The 24663-nt window shown below is 42.1% G+C and overlaps 1 protein-coding gene across 2 annotated transcripts in view; it reads right to left on the bottom strand.

Moving 5' to 3' along the window:
* LOC123648042 (synuclein alpha interacting protein) overlaps positions 1-24663 on the bottom strand; it is a 145093-nt gene that overhangs the window by 60089 nt on the left and 60341 nt on the right. Inside the window, exons 2-3 of one of the 2 annotated variants that reach the window (XM_045565753.1) lie at positions 16317-16419; positions 3366-3438 (exon numbers count right to left, since the gene is read on the bottom strand). In XM_045565753.1, coding sequence (XP_045421709.1) covers positions 3366-3438; positions 16317-16373 — 130 coding nt within the window. In that variant the 5' untranslated portion in view covers positions 16374-16419. Of the gene's footprint in view, positions 1-3365; positions 3439-16316; positions 16420-24663 lie in introns of those variants that run through there. The other variant, XM_045565755.1, reaches the window with a different exon arrangement.

The following is a 24663-nucleotide window of genomic DNA, read 5'->3' as shown; positions in this document are numbered from 1 at the left end:
ACCAAGACCAGTACAAAGAACAGCTGCACACTCTGTCCACATTCATCAGTGGTCAACATTTTACCCATCTGCTTCGTTATTTGCACTGACTTGCACTTTCTCTCAGACTAGATGATTAAGGGCCCTCCTCGTACTGAGAGTTATGATTCTGCATGCTGAGGCTTCTTTCCAGGTCACAGGCTGTTAGAAAAAGTGGAACCCCACTGGCCGTGCTCTTTACTGCACTTACCATAAAATCTGAACTCCTGGGAGTCTGATCATCTCTCTGCCCTCATCTCCTCCCACCCCTCACTGCTGATCACCATGCTGCAGCTACACTGGTTTTCTTTTTCTTCCTCTTACTTGCTGAGCTCATTCCTGGCTCAGGGACTTTGCGCTTGCTAGCTCCTCTGCCTTTGACACTCTTGGGTAGGGCCTTCTTACATTTCTGACCCCTCAGCCTTCCCTCCTCAGTTCCCACAAGTTGATCCACCACCTTCCCTTCTGTCACCTCTTCTCACCCTCTGTAATGAGTATATCTATGTGTTTGCCTTGCCTTGTGGCTCTCACCCCAACTAGAATATAAGCTCCATGAGCACAGGGGCCTGGTCTGTCTTATTCTTTACCATGTTCCCAGGGCCTGGGTCAGAGAATACTCAACAGATATTTGCTGAATAAATAAATAAGAAGACAAATGAGAACATCTGGTCAAAGACTTGTTAACACATACGAGGATGGATGTTGACATTTGCCAACCTATACAAAATAGAAAGTGCTTAATGTATTCTAGAAAGGTAAAGAGAAGTGGTGGGGTATATTCTCAGAGACAGAAGGTTTAGGGAAAAGTTTCCCTGAAGGGTGGCTCATCCCAAAGATGTGGACTTTTCTCAGAAGCCAAAATGCATTCTGCTTCCAGCCCTTTGTAAGGATGGAAATTTGCTAGCTTCCTGGAGAGCAAACTCCCCTGTTGGTGGTTGATACAAGAAAGGCAGGTGGGGAGGGTTATTTGCACATCTGAGTGCCCATGGAACTGACTGAGCATGCCCCAATCCTTTCAGAAACTAGCTCTGAAAACTTCACCACGTTGGTATTTCTTTCAGAGGAGCCCACAGATAATTCTATGGCGATGCTGTGCCCAGATGAATGTTTCCATGCCTTCCTTCTCCCAACATCACTCTCAATCTACCAGAACGCGGTTTACCAGCCTCCAAATGGCCCATAGAATTGGAAATGTAAATGCACATGCGATCCCATTAAGAGGCCTGAGTCTTTCTCCCATGATCCATTTCCTGTCACGTCTAATTATTGCTGATGACCTTGAGCCCTGGGTCTTTGCTCTGGGTAAAGTCTAAAAGCTTCTGAACTTGAAACTGGCCTCCTTCTCAACCACAGAAGGAAACGCTAACATCACTTATTGTGGAAGGGGCTAGAAGTTATAAGACCTAGAGAAAATGAAATGAACTAGCCCCGGGAAAAGTTAAAAGTTGCTGTTTACTCATTTAACTCGGTAAGAGCACTCATTTAAAAGAGGGAAAAAAGCTGACCACTTAATCACGGAAAATACTAATTATAAAAGTTTTAAGAGGATAATACCCTAAAATGTAATTATTGCCACTAAGTCCCAACTGTCTGAGAGGTACTGTATGCAGTGGATAAGATGACAGTCTCGCGGCACACTTCCTGGGGTTGGAATCCTGGCTCTGTAGCTTAACTGCTGTGTGACTCCAGGCAAGAGATTTAACTGCTTATCTCTGTTCCTCGGTTTGCCCATCTGTAATATAACCATCCTAATAGTACTTAACTCACAATGATTTTAGGATTAATTGGGTTAATATAAGTAGAGTACTTAGTACCCAACACATTAAGCACTAATCACATATTTGCTATTATTTCATCTCTCTTATTTCATACATCTAATTAAAGAAAAAAGAATCTTGTATCTGCAAAGTATCTTCAGATACATCATCTAACTTCGATCCTAACAACAGCCTGGCAACACTGGTGGAAGTTTCTTTGTTATTTTATAACGAGTCGCAGAATCGAGGTCATTTGGCTGATAAATGGCTGAACTCCAACTCGAACCCAGGTCTGGTGACTCTGAGGTTGCAGGCTCACTGCTGCAGTCTGCTGCCTGTGTCGCTGACCACAGTCATTGCTGAAACTTTGAAACAGGCACTGCTTTCTAAGGAGACATATCCTTATAAGGCTTATAGCCAAAACCTCTGTTAAACCCTATAAAAACTTGAGTGTTGCTGAAATAAAAAACTGAAGGTAAATGAAAACTTCTATTTGAGCTTACAACTATCTTCTGTGATGTTTCTGACCCAAACATTGAAGCATTAATTTCACTCTCACCAAAAACATGGAGATAAACAAACCTAGAAAGACATTATTTTCTCCATCTCATCTAAGCAAAATGTCAAAAGAAAACAAACAGTCCAGGGGAAAAGTAAGTTAGTTTCGTAAAAGTCCTTTCAGTTAGAAAGGCCTAGAATTCTAGTAGCTGGTATAGGTAAGGCACACTTATTTATTTTTAAACATGATATACGTAATTTGAGGATTATCTTAAGCCTTCCATCACCCACGGTTCTCAGAACTCTAGTTATTATCAGAGGAGGTCTAGCTTTGGCAAGGTTAATGGTGATGACTTAGAGTAATTACTTGGAAAAAATAATAAACATCATTTCATAGTTTAATACTATGGTATCATTCCCATCAATAACCTTTTTTATTTTCATTTTTGCCCATCACAGAGAGAAAAGCAGAGAGGCTTAATTTGATTTACAGATGGGGGGCGGGGGGAACCCTGAATGTACTTTTTTGGGTGGGTAGGGCAAGGAGAAAAGGTTAACCAGCTGGTTTTCATTTTTATGCCATAATTCTCTGTTTAGTTTACACTATTAAACTCCAAAGCTTTGCTTTAATCTTAACTGTTACAGTATGCCTTATTGCAGATTCTATCCTGTCGCATCCCTGATAGGGTTTCCGACTTTGGCAAGGCACCATCCCCCAAGCTGGTCCTTGCCATATGGGTAGTAAACGCATCCAACATTTTTTCATTGGCGCCTGCATCATTATGTTTTGTCACCAATGGTTTCTCGGGTTTTCAGTAAATTGCTGCATACACTGTGGTTTGGAGATGCCGAGATGATCTCTTACATTTATTTGTATACAGCTGAGTCCTCATTAGGCCCTCCCTGAGCTGTTATCCTTTTTCGGATGACCTAACATCTGTTTGCTGAAGGTGGGGGTTGGGGGGTGTGAGTGGAGAAGCCATAAAGGGAAAAGAAAACAGAAAGCGGAGCGACCGCTGCGAGGGAAAACAGCCTTCCAGGGGCCCTTAACACTGACGGGGACTCGGAGCAGAGGTGAGGAGCAAAACCTACCTGATCTGTCGTCGGTCTGCGAATCACATCTTCGGCACAGTTCCGGGATGGTCTTGAGTGATGTGACTGAATACTGAATGGGAAGCCAGAGGAGAAAGGGTGTATAAAATAACAATTTAAAACGAGAGCATTCACCCAAATAGGTCAGAAAAACCAAACGTAAGAAGTGATACTTGGGCTCAGCATGTATATTCAGAAAGTTTACCTCAGTTTACTCTAAACGGGCTGTTTGGTGATGTGGCAGCACCCCAAGGTCCCCCTATAAGCATTGGAGCACATGCAGACTAAGAAGAGGCTGACAGCACCCCTTTTACCCAAAAGGTGGGTACAGCCAGCAGATATTCTACTCCCATTACTTCTGCCACTTGTAGAAGACAGAAGAATTGCCTGACCTGGAGAGTTTCCAGACGATGGCCTTAATATTTGCATTTGAAATCCTAACAGTCAGTTTCTGTGTCAAAAGCCCAGTGGGGGAGCACCCAGCTTCCCGCCACACCCAGTCAGGAGACGTATCTGTGCTCACATATGAACCCCCATTGTTGCCACTCACCACAGATTTTACTGTGTGGCATCTGTAATCTCCACGGGAAATACCAACATAATGTCATTAGAAGCAAGAGGAGCGTGGCTGTGTTTGGGAGCTCATCTGCTCCGCATATAGATTTGGCTGAACTGAAAGAAACCACCTTCCAGGCTCAGTCCCAGCACTAACTCGGGGGCTGATTATCAGGGTGACAAATTATGACACAAGGGGGCATAAAATCAGAAGAGCTAAAACAAATGCAAAAATCAATAGCTATGATTTATGGGGACGACACTTGATGCCAATCAATCTTTCTTCAGAGTAGGGTGTTTTAAAACAAAATAAATAGGATGAACTCTTTCTTTAATCAACAGCCAAGTCAGGGACTGTCTTCAATCATGTTCACACATTAATTCATAAAATGCAGCTTCCTAAAAACATTCACTCTTTACTTCTAAGAACAATGGTCTTCTGTAAATGAGCATATGTCATAAATTATTTTGCCACTGCAAAATTTGGGGGCAGTGAGAAAAAACATTTAATCTAAAGGAAAAATGACCACGGGAAACTCATTAGGACTATTGTAGCATTACAAGTGAAGGATGCGTAATTAGGACACATTTATCAATAAGAAGGTACTTTAGTTATTGACTTTGATGTCGATAGATGAAGTAAAGCGTCCACATCGAGATTCCCTTGTGCTCTCCACAGGATATCAGGACAGTAAGACAGAGGGAGGGACAGTTGTAGATATTGTCAGTTTGCCAATTGCGAGTCACAAACAAATTACATTTCCAGTATTTCCAAGTGAAAAATGAAATCTCAAATGACTAATTAGAGACATTACTCTTACCTGCCTGATGCAATCATATCCTGTTTATGTCGGCCATTCCTCAGAGACTACAGGTGCTTCAGGAAATCCACTCCCATACTCAGAGGGAGGATGACTGCCTCTTAAACCAAAATGAACCTCAAAGTATTTTTTCCTTTGCATTATTTTCTTTGGGGGTCAGGGGTAACTAGGTACAGAAAGCATTTTTCTTGGTATTAATAAGGTACCTTATGTTTCTAGCCAAGTACAAGCTCTCTAAGGAATCTGGTAGCTTCTGGAGACCAGCTGGTACAGGTTAAATAATTACACAGTCTATAATTCAATTAAAATTGGGCCTTTCGTTTTGGCTGCCATGCACCCCAGGAAACACCCTTCGGCAAAGTCTCTCCCTCTCTGCTTTTCTTTTGCTTTTCTTCTGAGGCAAAATTTTAGAAAGAGGAAATTTAAAATTGATTGTGTTTAAATATGGTTAATGATAAATTCAATAAGGTTTGCTCACTGGGCTTAATGCTATACATCTGATTAAAATGGGTGGATTTCTCTCTGCATTTGCAGACGCATGTATCCTAACTGCCACCTCCCCCCACCCCAAGTCAGAAACATCAGGATCCCTGATTTCATAGCCATGGCTTCAACTCTTCCCATTTGCCCTCAAAGGCCCGTAGTGCATAGTAAGTTTTAATTTGATGAGGTTTCAATTTGAGTGGCACCAACGCAGGCTGCCTGGCTGTGTGGGGACGAAGCCACAGGCAGAGACTCTCCTCGCTGAGCCGTGCCCACTGCCTCACCCCACATCCAACTGGCACTCTGCCTTTCGGCTCACAGTCACACAGGAAGTCACTTTTATGTAGGGAGGCACACATTTTAATTCTTTGGGAATAATGACCTTAGGAAAAAGTTATGTGCTACCCCTAGGAATAGAAATAAGAAGTACAGCAATCTAAGAAAAGGATGATGTGTTAACCAGAAAATTAAAGCTTTAGATAATTTTAAGAGCGTATAGAATGTCAAATTCAATGACTCCAGTCCAGACTGTGAACAAATCCATCAGTCTTTATAAAGACACAAGAGAAAACCAGTTTGTGGATTTGTTTCAGTAAGTACAAACACTGCTCTTTGGATGGAAGAGAAAGCGGAAGGGAATGCTGTGAAGACGGTTAAGTTCTTAAGTGAAGAAATGCACAGAAACACACAACTCACAAAACCAACATGCCAAAATGTTTCTGTATTTGCAAAGTTTGCGATAAGTAAATAATCCCAGAAGTCTCCCTTGCAAGTCTGCCTTGTGCTATCATCTGGGAGCTGGAACGGAAGGCTTCCCCGCCTTCATCCCAGTTCAAAGGGCAGACGGCCTTTTGTAAGGAGCTGTCAGGTCGTCAATCCACTTCATTCGCAGGCCAATGGCCAGCTCCCAAGGCAATAACTACTGTTACTAGCCGCACCAAAGCCCAGAGCATCTTCCCTGCCCCTTGCCCCTCAACCCCTCAACCCCTCAGCCCCTCAACAGGCTTTTGTAGCCTGTTCACTTCATTCCTATTGCCCTCGGCTTACAGTTAGGCTTACAGTTAGTTGAGAAGCATTATATTTTTCCTGTTGCTATGTTGCCCTAATTTATTACTTCTCTAGAATCCTTCCAGAGGTTATTCCCAGTGAAAATAGCCTTTTTGATACAAATTTCTCTTGTAAACCTCTTTTCTACTCCTCCACCACATCACAAGAACAGCTCCTGCCAAAGGCTGACCAGCTGCCTCAGCCTCTTCAACATCCTTGTGCATCTGAAGCTTAGTTCGCTGTTTGTTCCTTTACTCTGGGGTCCCATTGGCCTGTAATACCCTCCTCTAGCCCTGCAAAATGCCACCATTGCACAAGCAAAGCCAGCTTGTGTTCTGCCTTCCCTGTGATGCTCCGGCTGATTACTTCAGCCCTTACTGACCTTTCTCTTTTCTTCCTTTGGTAAATTTCTGCCTTGTCTTGTGCTCTGCTGTTTCCTATCTGTAAGTGTTGCCTCCCACAAGCACCTGACAGAAAGCATGATTTCTTTGACTTGTACATGTGCACGGCACACAGGGACTGAATAACTGTTTGACTAAAATACCAAGATGCACACACATTCGACTAATCCCTGGGCATAATATTAGAGACATTTAGAGGTAATATATGGGACTTTCCTCCAAGCCTTCATACTGGCACAAAAATTAATTCACTTTCTGAAATGCGAATTTGACTAAGGTGTGTCTGTTTCAAATGTTTCAGTGGCTCTGCACAGCATATAGGACAACTGTAAGGCTGGTGGCAGGCACCCCTCCCCTCCCTAATGGAAAAAGAGGAAGCCCCTCCTATTCCTCCATACCTGCCCTAAAGCTGAAACAAAGAAATTCCTCACTCTTCCCGCCGAAACCTTCCCTCCAGAGAAACTCCCATCCCCAACCCCTAAAAAGGTATATAAGCCCACCCAGACTTGTGGGCGGGGCGCCTTCTCTGGTTCCACTCGTGGGACCATGAGACTCGCCTGGGCCCCTCTCTTGGGACCTGTTACCCCCACCCGGGAGCACCCCAATAAAGCCTCTTTACTTATCCCTTTTAACTCTGCTTGTCTTTCTTTCTCTGGCGCCGCCCACTCCGTTCTTAAAACCTTACAACAACCACATGCCTGAGCACGGCACATGGAGCCTTCCATGAGCTCAGGCTCATCTCTTACCACTGTCCACTACTCTTTCAATTGTGCCAATCACAAATTCCTTGTGGTTCCCCTACCTATTGTTTTATCTGTCTGTACCTTTGCATATGCTAGTCCATCTACCTGAAATGATATTCTACCCATTTCACTAGGCCAATGCCTTTTAATTCTTCAAGATTTGCCTGGATGTAATTTCTACAGTATCTTCTTTGATCCTCCCAGATGGAAGTAATGTCAGCTTTCAAAGTGTGGTCTCTAGACTAGCAGCATTGATACGATCTAGGCATTTGTTAGGAATTCACATTCTTGGGCTCCATCCTGGACCTACTGAATGAGGAACTGTGCAGGTGGGGCCCAGAAATCTGCTTTTTCATAAGTTAGCCAGGTAATTCTGATGCACAATGAAGTTTGAGAACCACTGCTCTATATTATTTCCTTATCTGGGGCACACATCCATTACAGACCTCTCATATGACGCTTCATCTATATGTTTACATAACTGCTTCCTCTGCTTTCTGAGGGTGTGGACGATATTTTATTTAACTAAGACACTAGGCAATTACAGAACTAAATTAAATGAATTAAATAATTCCTCAAAATGAAATGAATTTTGGTAGCAGTGATACTAATGATAGCAGTTAATATTTCTATAGCATTAATCTTCTTAGCAAAACTCATAATTACAAGTCTAGCAATACAATCATGGCATATTCAAAAGAAAAAAACACTCTTCCTATATTAATATTGAATAATATGAGTACGGGCTGATGCCTTAGCCTTGTATACAGCAATGGTCCCTAACCTTTTTGGCACCAGGGACTGGTTTCATGGAAGACAATTTTTCCATAGATGGGGAGGGTGGAGGGAGGTGGAGCTCAGTCTGTGATTCGAGTGCTCTTTCGAGTGAGCGATGGGGAGCGGCTGTAAATACAGATGAAGCTTCCCTTGCTCACCTGCCACTCATCTGCTGCTGTGCCCCCACTTCCTAAGTTTCACGGAAGGCAATTTTACTGCGAGGGTGGGGGAGGACGTTGTTTATCAGTCTGTGGCCTGGTGGTTGGGGACCACAAGTATAAAAGACAATAGATTTGGAGCCAGAAGATCTTGATCCAAATCTCAGCTCTGTCATTTATTAACTCTGTGGTTCTGGACAAATAATTCATTTCATGTCTCTGGGGGTCAGATAATTATGTGAGATAATGTAGTTGAAATCATTTTGCAAACTGTAAAGTGCTGTTAAATGTTTTTGTCTCTTCTCTCTAACCTGTTTCCACATGTGCCACTCAGCCCTTCCCTCCTCGTCTTCATTCCTGTCAGGACTTTAAGTTCAGTAGATGAAGATACGAGAATTAACGAGGCAGGAAAGAGGGGCCGAGCTGTGACTAGAAAGGAAAGGAAAGACAGCTCCGTCCATCTCAGCACATTGCTTGGCTTCTCTTTGTTCTATTCTCACCCAAGAGAGTCTGTGGCCAAGGGCTGACACTGAAAACTTAGCGTCACAAACTACACAGTCGATATAGCACAAGACAATCCTATCTATCCCAGCCTACATCGGTCAGTTTTGTCACCCTGCCATGCGAAACACTTGGAACATGTGTGAGATTCTTAACTTCAGTGCATGATTTCCACGTTGGGCTATGGGGATCTCCGACCACTGTAGATGTTGTTCAGGACTGAAAAGCTTTGGCCCTTATTGCTTAATGCTGGAGCCAGTTGGGTGAACAAGTAGACATGATGCAAATGGTAATGCACCACAGAAAATGAAAGAACTAACATCCCAAGCACCTTTTCAAGCCAGAGAATTTTAAACAACTGAATTCCCATTAGTTTCCAAAAGAGATAATCAGACTAGCCATCCAAACAACTGTGGTGAAATTCTCACAGGGCTCTCTAAAACTCAGGCAGGTATCTCAGCAGGCACACAACAAAAACGGTGACAGTAGTGTGCACAAGCAAACTCGGGAGTAAAAGCAAAGACACACAGCTGAAGTGAGATTTTCAGAACATAATGTTTTTCTAAAACATTTTCCACCTCTCCAAAGGTCTGCCCTTCCCCTCCAGGAGAGAGGTCCTGACTCACGCCCTGCATGACACATTGTGCTCCGCGGCCCCCTCTGAGGGTGTGGCACTAACCAAACACCCTTCACTGCTGGCGCTTCACCTGCAGGCAGGCTTCCTCTTCCCCATCTCCTCAGGACTCGTGCCCTGCCATCACCCTTTCCTCTTTCCTCCTCGTCAGCCACTCAGTATCGGCTTTCTTTTCTGACGCTATACAAGTAAACAAGCACCCCACCACCTCAGGACACTCTGCCCCCCGACTGAGTATGGGCTTCCCTGCTCTTGGGCTCATCAGCCATCTTCGTTTGAAAGAACGTCTCTGTTCTTGTTGCTATTCCTTCATCTCTGCATTTGCTGCAGCCGCCATGACATGGTTCTGCCCCAACACCCCACAGACATTGTGCTTATTGGGGCCGCTAATGGGTCTTAACTGGAAAATCCAGTAAGTACTTTTCAACCCTTATCTTTATAATGATCTATTTGCTACTATTGACTACTCTCTTCTCTAAATTCCTTAACTCCTCCCTCCACCTTTTTGCTCCCTTAGTTTTCTTTCTAGGTCTCTGAAAACTTCTTTCCTGTTTCTTATGTAGAAGCTTCTTTTCCCTCCACCACTTCTGCACAGTTCCTTCCTTGGAACATTCTTCTTTTTCCATGTTCCATGTTTTTACAGGTGACCTTAACTACTCCCAGAGTTTCAACCATCACCTCTATATAGTACAGATACTCATGACCCATAATTTCATATAGCTATCCCACTCTGGTCTAAATACATGTCTTTCCACCATTTAGGACATTATTAGAGTTAATCCTATTTTTAAGTGCATTTGAATTTTGCTCTGGTTCCTTATTTTTTATATTTTCCAAGAGGTTTTTTTAAAAATTAATAATAAAATTCTTTTATGCTAAGACATTGTTTGTGCTTAGTATTTGGGAAAACTCAGTAATTCCTTTTTAACCATTTTGAGAGTACACCAAGAACTACTTTATTGCAATGCTAATGTAATTAATGTAATGTGTAGTCAGGCAAAAGATGAAGGTTCGCACTGGTAAAGGTGGTGAGATCACAGTACTGAATGACTGCCTTCTACTGTGAGAAGTGGACATGGGTGGGGAAGAGACCTAGGTGGACTGGGAAGGCCAGAGGTGAGGAAGGGCCCAGAAGAAGTAACATTCAATGCAGTGGTTACAAACATGGATTCTAGAGCCAGACTGCCTGCATTATATCCTAACTTCACCATTTCCTAGCTAATCACTCTTAGTTACTTAACTTCTGTAAGTCTGTTTCTTCACTGGTAAAACAGGGTGATGACTGTACGTATATCAGTGTGGCTGTGAAGATTATGAGCTAACAATGTAAAACATGGGGAACAGTGTCTGATGCACAGTATTCAATAAATGTTAGCTATTATTATTATTTATATTTAAAAGTATCAAGATGAGCCTTTAAAAATGAATCCAATGTAATGATAATTATTGAAGCAAAAATTATAAATTACAAAAGAATTAAAACAAAAATGTATCTTGCAGTTGGGGAGATGATCAGTCATAAAGCTTGTTCAACTTCAATAATGGTCTAGTTTTAATTTGAGCCAAAAATCAATCACTGTCAAAATATAATGACTGTCAAGAATGGAATTTAATGTAATTAAATGTGACCTACCGCCAAGTTAACCTGACAATTCATAATGTGCTTAATTGTTAATATAGCACACTATAAACTCTATGAGAGCATAGACCAAGTCTATGTCACTCACCCTAAGCGTAGAACCATGCCTGGCACGCTGTTAATGTTTAATAAATGCCTGCTGAGTAGACTGGTATAAAAGCTAATTGTGATGAAAAGGTAAACAGTTTGTATAAGTAACCTGTGTAGGCAATCTAATAAATCCTATGACTATCAGGCAAGTTAAGAACTTCTAGGGCCATCTGCAGAGTAAGAGAAGGACAAATCCAAAAAATCTGGCAGTTTCTCATTTTTCTTGGAAATCACTTTATCCAGAAGGTTGCTCTCTACCTTCTCTGGCAGAAGTGTCCAGTCCAAGATTTGGAGCCCAGGAATGTGGGTTCTAGTCCTGGGGTCTAACCCCAGCTCTGGGACATCAACATATCATTCATCTTTTCTGGATCAGATGAGCCCTAATTCGTTTCCTGGCAGGTGTTAAGACAACAAGATAACAGACATAGCATATGATGCTAGAACACGGTGTGAGGTTTCTGATGAGGCAGGGCTGGGGAAGGGAAGAATAAGAGGCAATTGAGACTCACAGGCAGGATATTACAAAAAGAACGCTGCAAAGAGGTGGGGCATTCTGAACAGTTGCTAAAAGTAGATCATACTAAGAAACACCAAGAAAAATTTAATATAGATAAGAGCAGGGCGACTGCTAGGAAGAGCAGGGCTGATAGGGACAGTGAAGAAGGGACTGAGGCACACAGAGGTCACATGGAAGTCTTGTGTCCTTTGAGGAGGAGCAGAAGAAAGTATAACAGGATCCATCTTACTCTCGTAGATTCCTCACCAGACAGGAAGGGCAAGCCAGGTTCTCTGCACCTTGGATGTCTCTATACCCTTTTGCGCACCTAAAGTCAGGGCAAAGCTGTATTCTTTGCCTGCCCTGACTCATTGCCTGAGCCCACTTGATGGGCTCCACATGCCCTTGCTCAAGGTCTCCCACTGCTGAGATGGGTCTTTGGCAACAGACAGCAACATCTAGGGAAGTGTCCATGGACTGACCTGAGTAAAAGGTGGTGAATACAAAAAGAGAAGATATTTTAGTGAAAATGATGTACAGTCTGAGGGATGGAAAATGTGAAAACTCACTGAAAGTGTGAGATTAATTTGCCATAAGAATTTTTCTGTCACTCAGTGGTTCAAGCACCTTAGGAAAATAAACCCACATAATTTTGTGCTATTACTGTAGGTTGCAAGGGCTTGGATCAAAGAGGATAGTAAAGTGGAAGGACGCTTTTTATCTCGATCTTGTTTGACCTGAACAAAAAATAGGTTATGCAATTGCCAAAAAGTAATGTCAACTTTCATTAAACTAGCAGTCAGAGTGATGCAGAAAAACAACACAAATTCCTGTGCAGAGGAATGAAATATTTCACTGCTTCTATTTGTGTGTATGTGTATATGTTTGCATGTATATGTATACATATGTAGCTACATGTATATGAGGATGTATATGTATATGCACATAAATATATGTGTTTATGTATACATGTGTGTTTATATAATACGTGTGTGTGCATATATATATAAATTTTCATGTTTTCTCCAGAACATCCAAGATCGCTACCTGAAGAGTCCAGCTCAGGGGGGGCCCAGCCAGCACCTGACAGACAGGGCTGTGAGCGAAGCTCTCCTATAGATCCGGGGTCCCGCCTCTGCTTTACTCAGTCCCGTGTATGATACTGTTTTTGAGAATAGTCAGTTGGCCTCTCTTAGTAAAATAAATCCACCATAGCTCCTAAGAATTCCAGAGGGTTTTTGTTTTTGTTTTTAAGATAGAGGGATCTGGCTCCCACAGGAATAAGAGAGAGAATCTGTGAACAAACTTGCAGCGACAGAAAAGCCCTATTTAACTTTTGTGTTTATGTGTCGTCATGTCTCCCTCGTAGCCCGCAGTCACTGCACGATGGCTGGCCCTTTCAGATGGCAGCATTACAACATTGCACAGTTTAAACTTCGCATTTTGCAAAGGATGTGCATCATTTTTGAGTCTGGAAAACTTCAAAATAATTCAGTTGCAGTGTTTTGTCTCGTTAGGTAAAGGCAAAAAATTTTAAGTTGTTTTTTTTCTACCAATATACAGCTTGTGTTTTAATTAAAACAAGAACTAGTCTCATGACCAGAGGGAAAAACCACGAAATAGAAAGCCTAGACTATGTAATAGGGCTACGGCTGGGGAGTGAGAAGAGGAGTTTTACACTCAGCATCTTTTTTGTAAACATCTTTTTCAAATGCAATGTGCACTTTCCTCCCCACTCCACCACTTAACCAGGAAAGAGGCTTAAGGGCTGTCAGAGATGGAGGTTTATGGAATCCTAAAAATAAAAGCATGTTCATGGGAAGCTACATTTCTTTTTATGCCAGTGAATTAGCACATTGAAAACATCTTCCTTTTTCAATTTTAGCATTTGAATAATCTCCATTTAATCCTTAAAGCAGCTGTAACATCCATTGCTCCTAGTTTCCCTAAATAGGCCAAGAACAATCATTTCAATATTTAGGAGGTTATCGCCAATTCTTTCTCCATGAAGTCATTAAGGAACAACTATTAAACATGCATCATACTGAAGAATTATAAAATAATCTACCATATTGCTAAGGTTGCCAGTCAACTGAGCTTCTTCAGTTTCAAGTGGATTGAAATAGACCAGGATTTCTCATCCTTCAGTGGCACTGACATTTTGGGCTGGATAATTCTTTGTCATAGGGTATTGTCCTGTGCATTGTATGATGTTTAGAAGCATCTCTGGTCTCTACCCACTAGATGCTAGTAGTATCTCCCCAATATGACAACAAAAAATGTCTCCAGGTATTGCCAAATATTTCTGGGGTAGAGGTAGGGCAGGTAAAATCACCTCTGATGTGAACCACTGCAATAAACTATATTCATCCTGGAGAGGCAGTCATGAATTGTGGCTAAAAGTGGATATTCTGGAGCAGAGTACTCCTAACTAGCTGGGTGACCCTGGACAAGTTATGTAAGATCTTCATGCTCAATTTCCTGATCTGTAAAATGAAGGTAATAACAGAACTTTTATAGGATTGTTGTGAAGATTAACAAAGATAGTTCCTGCCCCACAGCAAATGCTCAACAAATGTTATCCATTATTTACTGCACAATTAATTCTATGCAATTTCATAGAATTTCAATTCTATACAATTTCAAAATTTGATTTAAGTTGAAATGCTTCAAACAATAGAAATGTGTGTAAGAGGGGAAAGTTTGGGTGCTGTTACACAATTACAGATGGATATCTTTATGTTTCAGAGTGGTCAAGTTATAGTTCAACTATTGCATAATCCTATAGCCTAATTTGCTAAACAGCTTCAGTTATTGCTTAACATATTTTATTATCTTTCAAGTAGAGATTCCTAATTCATCAAAATTATGGGCTGCTGCCAGATGATTCTTCTGTAAATACAACTGCTCTGTTGTATTTAAAAAAAAAATCTTGACATTATGCCTAGTCTTTTCCCTCGAGTTCTTTCTTCACCACTGGTCATATAAATATTACTGTATTATTCATTGAAATAATAACAAAAGCTACCATTTTTAAGAGCAACTTACTGTGTGCCAAGCTAAGTGTTTCAAATATATTATTTTTTCACTCAATCCTCAAAACAACCTTGAAAGTGAGATGGGTATCTCGGGGAGGTGAAGTTAATATGCTATCCAGCCAGCAAAGGTCAGAACAAGGTAGGAGCCCAGGTTGGCTACCTTCAAAGCCTATGTTCTTAAAACAACTTGATTATCAAAGCTCAGAGAGCCACTCCTAATCCTAATCCTAACACGGTTTCCCTTTCTACAACACCTTCCATCCTACCTACACGCCCCCACTGTATCATTCGCTTTCCTTAATTTCCTCAGCTCCACTCAAAATACCTTGAGGGAAATGTCCATAAAAGAACCATGCTCTGAACATTTTCAAGTCAAGCATAGTTTATTTAGAGGGAAAGAGACAGATAGACAGATACCATGAGAAGAAGAAATTCACTTCACATTGGTCTTAATGAGGACTAATAAAAATTATCTGGAAGCGAAAACAGAGAAGTGTTGAATTCACATTTCTCTGGTACAAAAGAAAAGACTCATCCAAGGTTGTATAAAATAGGTGATTCATCACACTCATTCCAGTAATTCAATTCTTGTGCATAGTATGCATTATTGTACTTCAAGGTACGGAGTAAAATAGAGGAATAAAACTGCCGCCAGAGACACGTTAACATAAGCTCCTCATTTTGAGACAGTTTCAAAGTGGTGACTTTGAGTGGTGACCCAAAGCTTCAGCCCTGAGAGATCAATGGAGTATGAGCTTGGATGTCCTGGGAGGAAAAGCTAGGTGGCCAGTTCAGAAACAACAACCTTCTTACCGCATACCTGAGAGTCAGCCAGTTTTGCCAGGGCACTAGAGGCCAGCATGTGCACTGGGATGGTAAATTGTGTAGTCCAGGATAAGGCACACACAGCTTTAAGCAAGGCACATGTGGACAATTCATTCCGAGCAGGCTTGAGTTAAGCTGCAGGAAGTTTGCGAATGTTATGGGAACCAAGAGACTCATCAGCCCACAGCATTATACAACTAAGTGGGACCTCAGCGGTCAGCTATAGTCCTTATCAATGCACGAATATTCCTCAATATTCCCATGTCCAATCTGTGCTTTGATACCTACAGTGGCTGGAAGGATTCTCTTTATTATTCATCAATTATTAAGTGCCAACTCGGCTGTTCTTTACTCTGTGTCCTTGTGGACTCTAGAGAATGCTGGCTGTGGAATAGCCAGCCGTATAAAGGAACTGGGAATTAACCCTCTGAAACTGCCTACTGTATGCAGGCGTTTTATAGTGTACTCAATCAATACTTCTGACAATGTTGGGACAGATTAGGAATGAATGGCTCAGTGAAGTTAAATGCCTTGCCTTCCCAAACTCACACGCTTAGGTGGGATTCGCTTCTTAGTCCAGGAGACCCCCAAAACCACACTTGGACTGCCCCATAGGATTTCTGCTGTCATTTTCTAAATGTAGTTGGGAGATTTGAGGATATACAGACTCTAATGGAGAAAGCAGTCCATGAAGTTAAAGGCAGAATATCTTGAAAGTGTTGCTTGCAAGTAGTAATACTTACAGATATGTCATCACTAAAGTCAATTTCATCCAAATCAAGATATTCAGGGGCTTCCATTATTCTTCTTTGCACATTTTGAGTAAAATCAAATACTTATAAATTCCTAGACAAGACAGAAGCAGAAAACAAAGGCAAAAAAGTTAGCTGTCTTATAACCGAAAATAGTATCTGTATTTAAACAAACAAAATGAAAAAGGTTATGGGTGCTCGCGTTGCCTGGGAGCACATTTCCTTCCTCTCTTTGAACGTCCCCAGCCAGGTTTTCCAGAAGCAGTGAGCACAGTGGCTGCATGGTCCCCAGCGAGCACCACGGTCCTTCACTTTACTTGATTTGTGCCTGTTTGTCTCTGCCAGAGCAGTGACTGGGGTTAGAATTTCCCCCTACTATCAGTATTAGGATGCACACCCAATCCTCACCACATCCTAGGTGAAAGCAGGGCCTTGGGGCTGGGGAGCCAGCCTGGACATCGTAGGAAAACCATATTCCAATGTGTCCTGTGGGCATATCCTTGGTGCTGGGTATGGGGCAATTAATACTGCATCCCCGCAGGGATCGTGAGACAGATACCAAATAACCAAGAGTAATGGATATTCTAGAATTTGTAGTACAACCTCCAGTTTACCCCTCAAAGAAAGAAAGAAAGAAAGAAAAAGAAAGAAGATCTAAGCACAAATTTAAACCACAGAGTTATTGCATTGCCCTCTGCTTCAAACAGCTTTGCCCGACTGTGCCCGAGTGACCCGCCGCAGGCCCCAGGATGTCTACAGTCAGCCTGGCCTCGGGGCTGCCTGCGGCAGTCCTTTCCATCTGTCACAGTGGGACACGTCACCTCCCACTTCATTTTCTCCTCACTTATCATCATGCCCATCGGCGGTGGCAGCGGCACCTACAGATGTCAAGAACAGAAGCACAGACCTCCTGACAGTGCCTTGGTGTGCAGTTATCGACTGCCGAGCCAACTCTCAGATATCCAAGTAAGATTCCGTTTCCTGCAACTTTCTTATTATAAAAATTGTCCTATGTACCCATACTTGAGTATCTGGAGTAATTCATTTTGCCCTCGTTCGGCTCCCTAATCGAGATGTGCCCTGCAGAACAGTAAGGAGTACACTACTGCAAAGCGAAAATACAGCATGCTGATGAAAATGGGCTTCCCAATGGAAGATCAAGAGTGTAAAAAGACCTATTTTTTAAAAGAAAACTCTTATTCTGAAGACATTGTTTTCTCATTTTGAGCTGTTTCTTTTTTTTAAGCTACACAAACAGTATAATTATGATAAACAGAAAAAAATTATCACTCACCATACGATACTGCAAACCCATCATCTGATTTAATATTCCATGTTTCCTCTCGTTCTCTTCCCATATGCGTATACCATTTTTACATAGTCTTAATTAGAGTAGATACAGAGTCTATCAGAGAAAGGATTAGGATGCTAATTCCATGCTCAAATGAGATTATCCACTTAGAATAAACATTAAAAATTCCTCTAAAATCACAAGAAGGTTTAAAATGAAAAGAAAACCAATTTGTATTTGTAAAAAAATTTAAAACCAGAAATCATATTGTTCATAAAAATATAAAACTAGGTTCTCTCAAGCAAATTGCTTGGTATAAAAATATGTCACTTTTCCTCTAATCCACACAGAGGTTTTCAGAGGAAAACATATACACTCATACTTGCAGATTACTCAAAATAACTTTCTCTTCCACTCTGATGGATTCAGAGCCAACCCAGACTCTTTGGATTTCAACTCATCAGCTAACAGACTTTCTTCCAAGCCCATTTCTTTTCACTAAATCTGCATTCCACGATGAATTGTTGACTCACACACTTTATTCCCTCCCGTGGCCTTGGTGAAAGACACAAAGATGGTGCTGGGTGTCAGGATGTGACAGAGACAAACACAGTACTAGAAGGAACATGGATACAAGGGGAAATGAAACAGAAAAACATACATCAGAGGGGGGACTGAGTGGATCTTTAAATATATGGAAATAGAAAATGCAGGAGAACCCATGTTAACTAAGCAAATTAACAAGCAAGCACTGACGCCCTGTTTGAGGTGCTGTGACAATACAGGGAGCAGCATCTACAGAGAGCAAGGCCTGGTTGAGTGCAGCCACTCTAACAGAACATAACCAGTGGGTACTGTAGATCGAGACATTGAAGCAGAAAATATTAATATATTAATATATTTGCACTTTGAGGATAGTGGTGAGATTCTTGATTACGTAGCCAGAACACAACTGTTACAACAGTTGCGGCCCATCACGGGAAGCCCTGGGCCACTGCTCATATTTACCTCTATGTGTTGGATGACCTGGCCTTCCACTTAGGGGTCCAAGGCTTCTGGAGCTTTCCTTTACTTCCTAGTGGGCCTTCACATGCAACTATCTCCTTAAAGATGTCTTTTTCTATATATGAATATTCCTTTTGTCTGGTTTCAATGCTTCTCTCTTTCAGGGTGCCACTCTGAGAGTATTTATATTCTTACTCATAATGTGCAGTAATCCCCATGGTTCACCAATCCTGGTTGCATTCTCACATTAACTACTGCTTCTTCTTCTTTTGTTTTTTTTTTTGTTTGTTTGTTTGTTGTTTTTTTTTTGAGACAGAGTCTCGCTATCCAGGCTGGAGTACAGTGGTGCAATCATAGCTCACTGCAGCCTTGAATTCCTGGGCTCAAGTGATCCTCCTGCCTTAGCCTCCTGAGCAGCTGGGACTACAGGCATGTGCCACCACACTCTTCTATTAATAGCTTCCTTATGGCCAAGGGTGAATCCACAGTTGTCCCTGTGGTCATACAACGCCCCTTACTCATCTGCCCTTCCATGGAGCATTTGGTATCCTCAGGCACTCTCTTTTGAGGAATTAGGGACAAGATGGGAAGCACAAGGTCAGGTTAGAGCAGCTGCTACAAACAACCAAACATGATAAGGAAACTGGTCACTTTTCTCATCCTGTTCTTCTGCCACCTCCCACCCCCCACACCACTCCACGGCGGAGACCGACGAGCCGCCCTTCAGAATGACGTGCGCTGACAGAGGGCACAGCCAACCAGGGCACACACCGAATGCCCGTGGGCGGAATCTGGCCCACAGATGTGATTCGTTTGGCCCTAGCAGTGTTTAAAAAAATCAGATCAATTGCCAGCTTGTAGATCTTGGGTGATTTCACATAAAATTCTGGACTTCTGACTTCACTTAAAAAGTATCTGAAGTTCTGGCAACACAGGTCTGCATTCCCCCTGGCAGCAACTGGCTGGGGCCGAGCAGTGGCTGCTCCTCCCTGTCCATGAGGCGTGTGCTCCCCGGGTCCCCACATCCCCTCCCAGGCTGCGCTGCTCATGGACCAGCCTTGCCTGGCTGTGGGGCATTTGAGTGTCTGACCCTTCAGGGGAATTCGGCATTAAATAATAAGTACAACACCCCCGCCCCATTTTTTATTGGTGCCTCCTGCCAAAAATGTTGACTTCATTTGTATTCTAAGATTGAATTTGTATCCTAAGATTGTTATAAATTCTCATACCACGACAGCAACAAAATAAAATTTCTTACAAATAAACTACCGGCATGTCACAATTTGTGCTTTCACCGAGTCTCCATTTTATCTCTTAGTACTAGAAAAAGAAAACCTTCACAAACACAATAAAATATAACGAGGTGGGGATTATGTTTCCTTCACGTTACAACTGGAGGAAGGAAGGGTCCTTGCTTTGCTGTGATTAGTGTGCATTTACATGGTGACACTTCACTGCTGTGACTAGAGTGGAAGCTGTCCTCCATCTGGCCCAGACCAGCAGCTTGGAGGCAAGAGGGTCAGCCCTACTCAGGCCAACAAGAGTGGGTTTACACCTAAGTAAAAATATTTTTCAGGTTCTCCAGAAAGGGCAGTCCAGCTTAAAATCCTTTGCATGAGATTTTTATTGCTATGCATCACAGCTGGCCCTGGACCCTTCTGGATCTCAGGACCTAGTCATTCGTACATTTGTGCTTCACCCTCGTGCCATCAGCCTTGACCCTACAAGCTGCAGTCTCTGGTCCCGGATTCTCTGAGGCCTCTGAAAGGCTTTCGTTTTTATTTAAACCCCTCCCCCCCAGTGCACCTCTCTCTTAAGATCTTTCCACCTTAACTACTGTCGACTGATTGAAATCGTCCCATTTCAAGCTCAACTGAGCTTTAATTTCTCTTCACTGACATTGGCAATTTGTAATTTGTTGTTTACTTAGGCAGGTGTGCTGTGGGTTTAATTTTTTTTTTTTTTGCAAGTGTGGAGAGGTGAGATGCAGGTTGGGCAGGGAGTGAGAGAGCACAGAAAGATAAAGGGAACAGTTTTCAATGATGTAGCTCTTCCAGTTTGGGTAGGAAAATTAACAGGAAGGGAAAGAAGAAAAATATTAGAATGTGGGGACAGAGGGCCAGGTTGCTGAGACCTGTGTGCTGTGCGGAAGCTGCAGATGACACCCTGACCCCTTCTTTGCATGTGCCCTAGGCACTGGGAAAAACCTTACCCAGACCCCACATTGGTGCCCAGCTTTCAGAAATAAAGAACAAAAAATATGGTGTCAACTATACACAATGTTTATAGGACTTTTCCTTCTCTCACAGAGTTTTGATAAGCTGCCAAGAACAGAAGTCACTCCAGTGCCTATTGAAGTGTGTGAGGGGCATATACCTCTAATGGGTCAATCAACACCATGTCACCTTCTCATGAGTGACCTCAGTGATGGCCTAACTGCTTCCTTCAAGGGAAGATGCAATTTGGGAAAGAACGCAAAGTAACTAAGAGTCAAACTGGATATTAAAAAGTAGATGAGCCATTTAAAAAATTGCCTCCCCCCACTCCAGTATTATGATTTTCAGGTGATATTTTTAATTTTTTTGTGTATGACTTGAAAACTGACTTTGAAAATAATTCCAAATGAAGACTTCCAAAAATCTGTTGCATGATGGCAGCATCCCTGGAAAAAGCTTACAGTGGCCAAAAAAATTTTTCTGGGAAACTACACTCATTTGAACGTACACATTCTGGTGTGCTTGGCTCATAAAAGGCTCATTGATTTGTGACTACAGTCAAATATCACATAAATTGCTCTACTGAATTTTTTTTATATGAATGTATTGCCTCACTCCATTTTACAAGGAGTCAGCGTGGACTCATTCTGAAGGCTCGTGTTACACAGATTTCTCCTTTTCTGCCAAAGCCACTATAGCTACGTTTACCAGTATGTTATGAGGGCTGGTAATTAAAAATAAGCTGGACTTGTCAAATTAAATGAGCAGAGTACATTCGGTGACGCGGTGACTTCAATTGATTTGCATTACAACTTATTTCTTTACTCTTTAATCCACCAACACTGGGGAAAACAAGCTGCTACCTACACCCCTACACGCATGTGTGTTCACACGTGCGTGTACAAACACACACACACACACACACACACATACACACACGCCTGCCAAATTTGTACTGGGATAAATGTTTAATTTGAAAGCCTGCACATAGATTCTGGGCTTACTTACTTCAGTGTAAGAGCTCAAAATAATCACAAAGTAAGTCCTGGAAGGTTTGGGTGGAAATGTTGTCCCCAGTTGGCTCAGTAGCTTGGCTGGCAAGGAAGCAACTCCTTCCAAATGTTGTTGGATTCAGTTTCTTTCACTCTTTAATTCAACAGTGGCCAGAAGCATGGCAGTCACTAAATGCCTAATCTTGAAGCAGAAAGATGATAGAGGCAAGAAATTTCTACTGGAAAGGGGCAACGGAAGGAGAGCCAAGAAGTACACACAAGGAAAACGCGGCAAAGCCACAAGAAGCTCTGTAGATTTTATCCACTTCTTCACTTATGGAATATTCTGGATGTACATGCGGGTTAAGACCTACGGTACTCTCCGTGCCAGTAGGGAACACACAGTACGAGGGGAGACGACAAGAAAACAAGCCATTACCTTATCGTATTATTGGCCAAGACAAACACACAGCAGCCCGGGACACCTACCCTAGACCCTGGGGTGAGGGCAGTCCCCCTGGCGACTGGGGGCACTGCAGGGGCAGGAGGGGGTTCCAGCAGTGCCCGGAGCACAGGCAAGGATGGGAGGTGAGAATTCCGAAGCAAAATGTCCAGAAAGAGGGATAACGTTGATTTAGCATCTATTGCTGTATTTTTGCTTCTAAAGAGGAGTCTTACAGGGTGAGGGCCAGAATGGGGTGATGAACAGGGGTGGTCTGGGAACTTTCTGGGATGTGTGTAAAAATGCACGTGAATGTTCCATATCAGCCAAGAGACTTCAATCTAACATATGGAGCCTGCTCCAGCTCCTGGCATGGGAACGGTTCCTGCATTTCCTCCTTGCTGTCCTGAGGGAAACATTCACAGAAAAATCTGTGAAGAAAACTCTAAACCAGGATTTAGGATTGGGTGCTATTACACATATTCTCTCACTTACTTTGTCTCACGAAGAACAAACGTCTTTATAATAGTCTTTGTGGAGATAAGGAAACCAACGCTCAGAGAGGTTCTATAATTGCCTCATAGACACACAGCCAGGGCTTCTACTTTTAAGTCTAGTACTCTCCCTTCTTATTTCAACTTGCCAAAACCTCAATGGTAAAGCAACACTGTATTTGTGTCAAACATTTTATTTTTTCAAATCACCTTCAGTATTTTTTTTATCTAATTTTATTTATTACAACTGTGTGAGGGAGGCAGAGGGTACACATTATGACTTGTGATTTGCAATCATATCTTTCCTATATTAGAGATGGCAAAACTCAGGAATATTCTGGCCGAGGTTATGCACTACTAAGTAGAAGCAAAGCCAGTTATCACAAATCACTTTCTGCTAACAGGTCTAGAGCTCTTCCGATTTGCCCTGGAGTGCTCTGAATCATGTGTATGTCTTTGAACCATTTAGGTCAAAATTCCATAGACATCCTTAATCCTGAATTGTATTGCTCAGGTGTTCATGAACCATAATTCCAAATGAATTACTCTTCTTTCCACCGGAATCTAAATAGAAATGGTAGATATGATCATCATTAAAGAAAAGTATATAGACCTTTGTGTACCTAACATAACTTACCCACAAGTATCCCTGAACTGGTCTATAAAACATTATATTTCATAGCCAGTTGGTTTAATACTTCAACTTTGTCTTCAAAGAAAACTCACTGCAACCTTAAACTCTTGGGCTCAAGTGATCCTCTTGCTTCAGCCTCCTGAGTAGCTGGGACTACAGGTGCCTACCACAACATCTGGCTAATTTTTCTACTTCTTTGTAGAGATGGGGTCTTGCTCTTGCTCAGGCTAGCCTTGAACTCCTGGCCTCATTTGTCTTATTAAAATGGCAAGGAAGATGGCAGTGTACTAGAAAACTTCATGCTAGAGATCAGGATTTCTCTGACAAATCTCTCTAAAGGGTTGGTCCTTTTGTAGTTTTGAGCCCTGATTTATAGTTTAAAATTCCTGCAAATGATTTGGGTGTCATTTCATGATTTCTGAAATCCAAATACTGAAAACGAACTCACACTACAACTTTAGAGCTTGATAAGACCTTAGTTTTTAAGCCTAGAGTGGATATATATATTTTATATACTTTTTAATCTGTATCTGTGTGTGCATATGTGTGTGATTTAAAATGAGTTTAACATTTAAAGTTCTTTTCAGAAGAAGGAAAGAATCCATGCTCACAGCAGCTGTGCAAGAGAAGACAAAAGAATATATAACAGAAAAAAAAATACACGCAAACACACGTCCACACAAAAGTTATGTTGTGTTCAGTTCTGGGCGCCCCTTCTTAAGAAGGCCACAGGTGAACTGGAATGTCCCAAGACAGAGTAAGGAAGCCAAGACAGCCAGTGCCTGGGAAACTCCATCTAGTGCAGAACAGTTAAAGAATTATCTAACTTGCCAAAGAGAAAACTCACTTCTCTCTCTCTCTCTCTAAGAATCTAAAGATCCAGCAGGTAAAAGGAGAATTTGACCCCAGGGTAAATCTTGGAGGAAGTGTAAGGGATGTCAGTCTCAGCAAAGACTTCCTACTAATGACATTTCAAATGGGCTTTAACGGGCTGCTTTGTGAAATCACGACCACCCCAGCAAGAAACTGAAATAGAAGTTTGGAGGGATCCTCTGATAGAGAAACATCAGAATCCTGCATTGTGAAGGAAGCTTAGATGACCTTCCAGCTCAAAAGATTCTGCGTGGTCTGAGGTGGCCTAGGAAACACTCCTGAAACCAGACCAGGACCTTGACACAGTCCTGACCAACTCTTACCCCTCTTCAGGGTGCTACCATGCTCTGTTGAACCTCTCTTATCCTCTTTTCGTTTGCCGTCCTGACCC

Source organism: Lemur catta, chromosome 12, assembly GCF_020740605.2.
Source record: "Lemur catta isolate mLemCat1 chromosome 12, mLemCat1.pri, whole genome shotgun sequence".
Classification (NCBI taxonomy): domain Eukaryota; kingdom Metazoa; phylum Chordata; class Mammalia; order Primates; family Lemuridae; genus Lemur; species Lemur catta.
The sequence above is the reverse complement of the archived record's forward strand: the minus strand, read 5'-3'. Positions and strand labels throughout refer to the sequence as shown.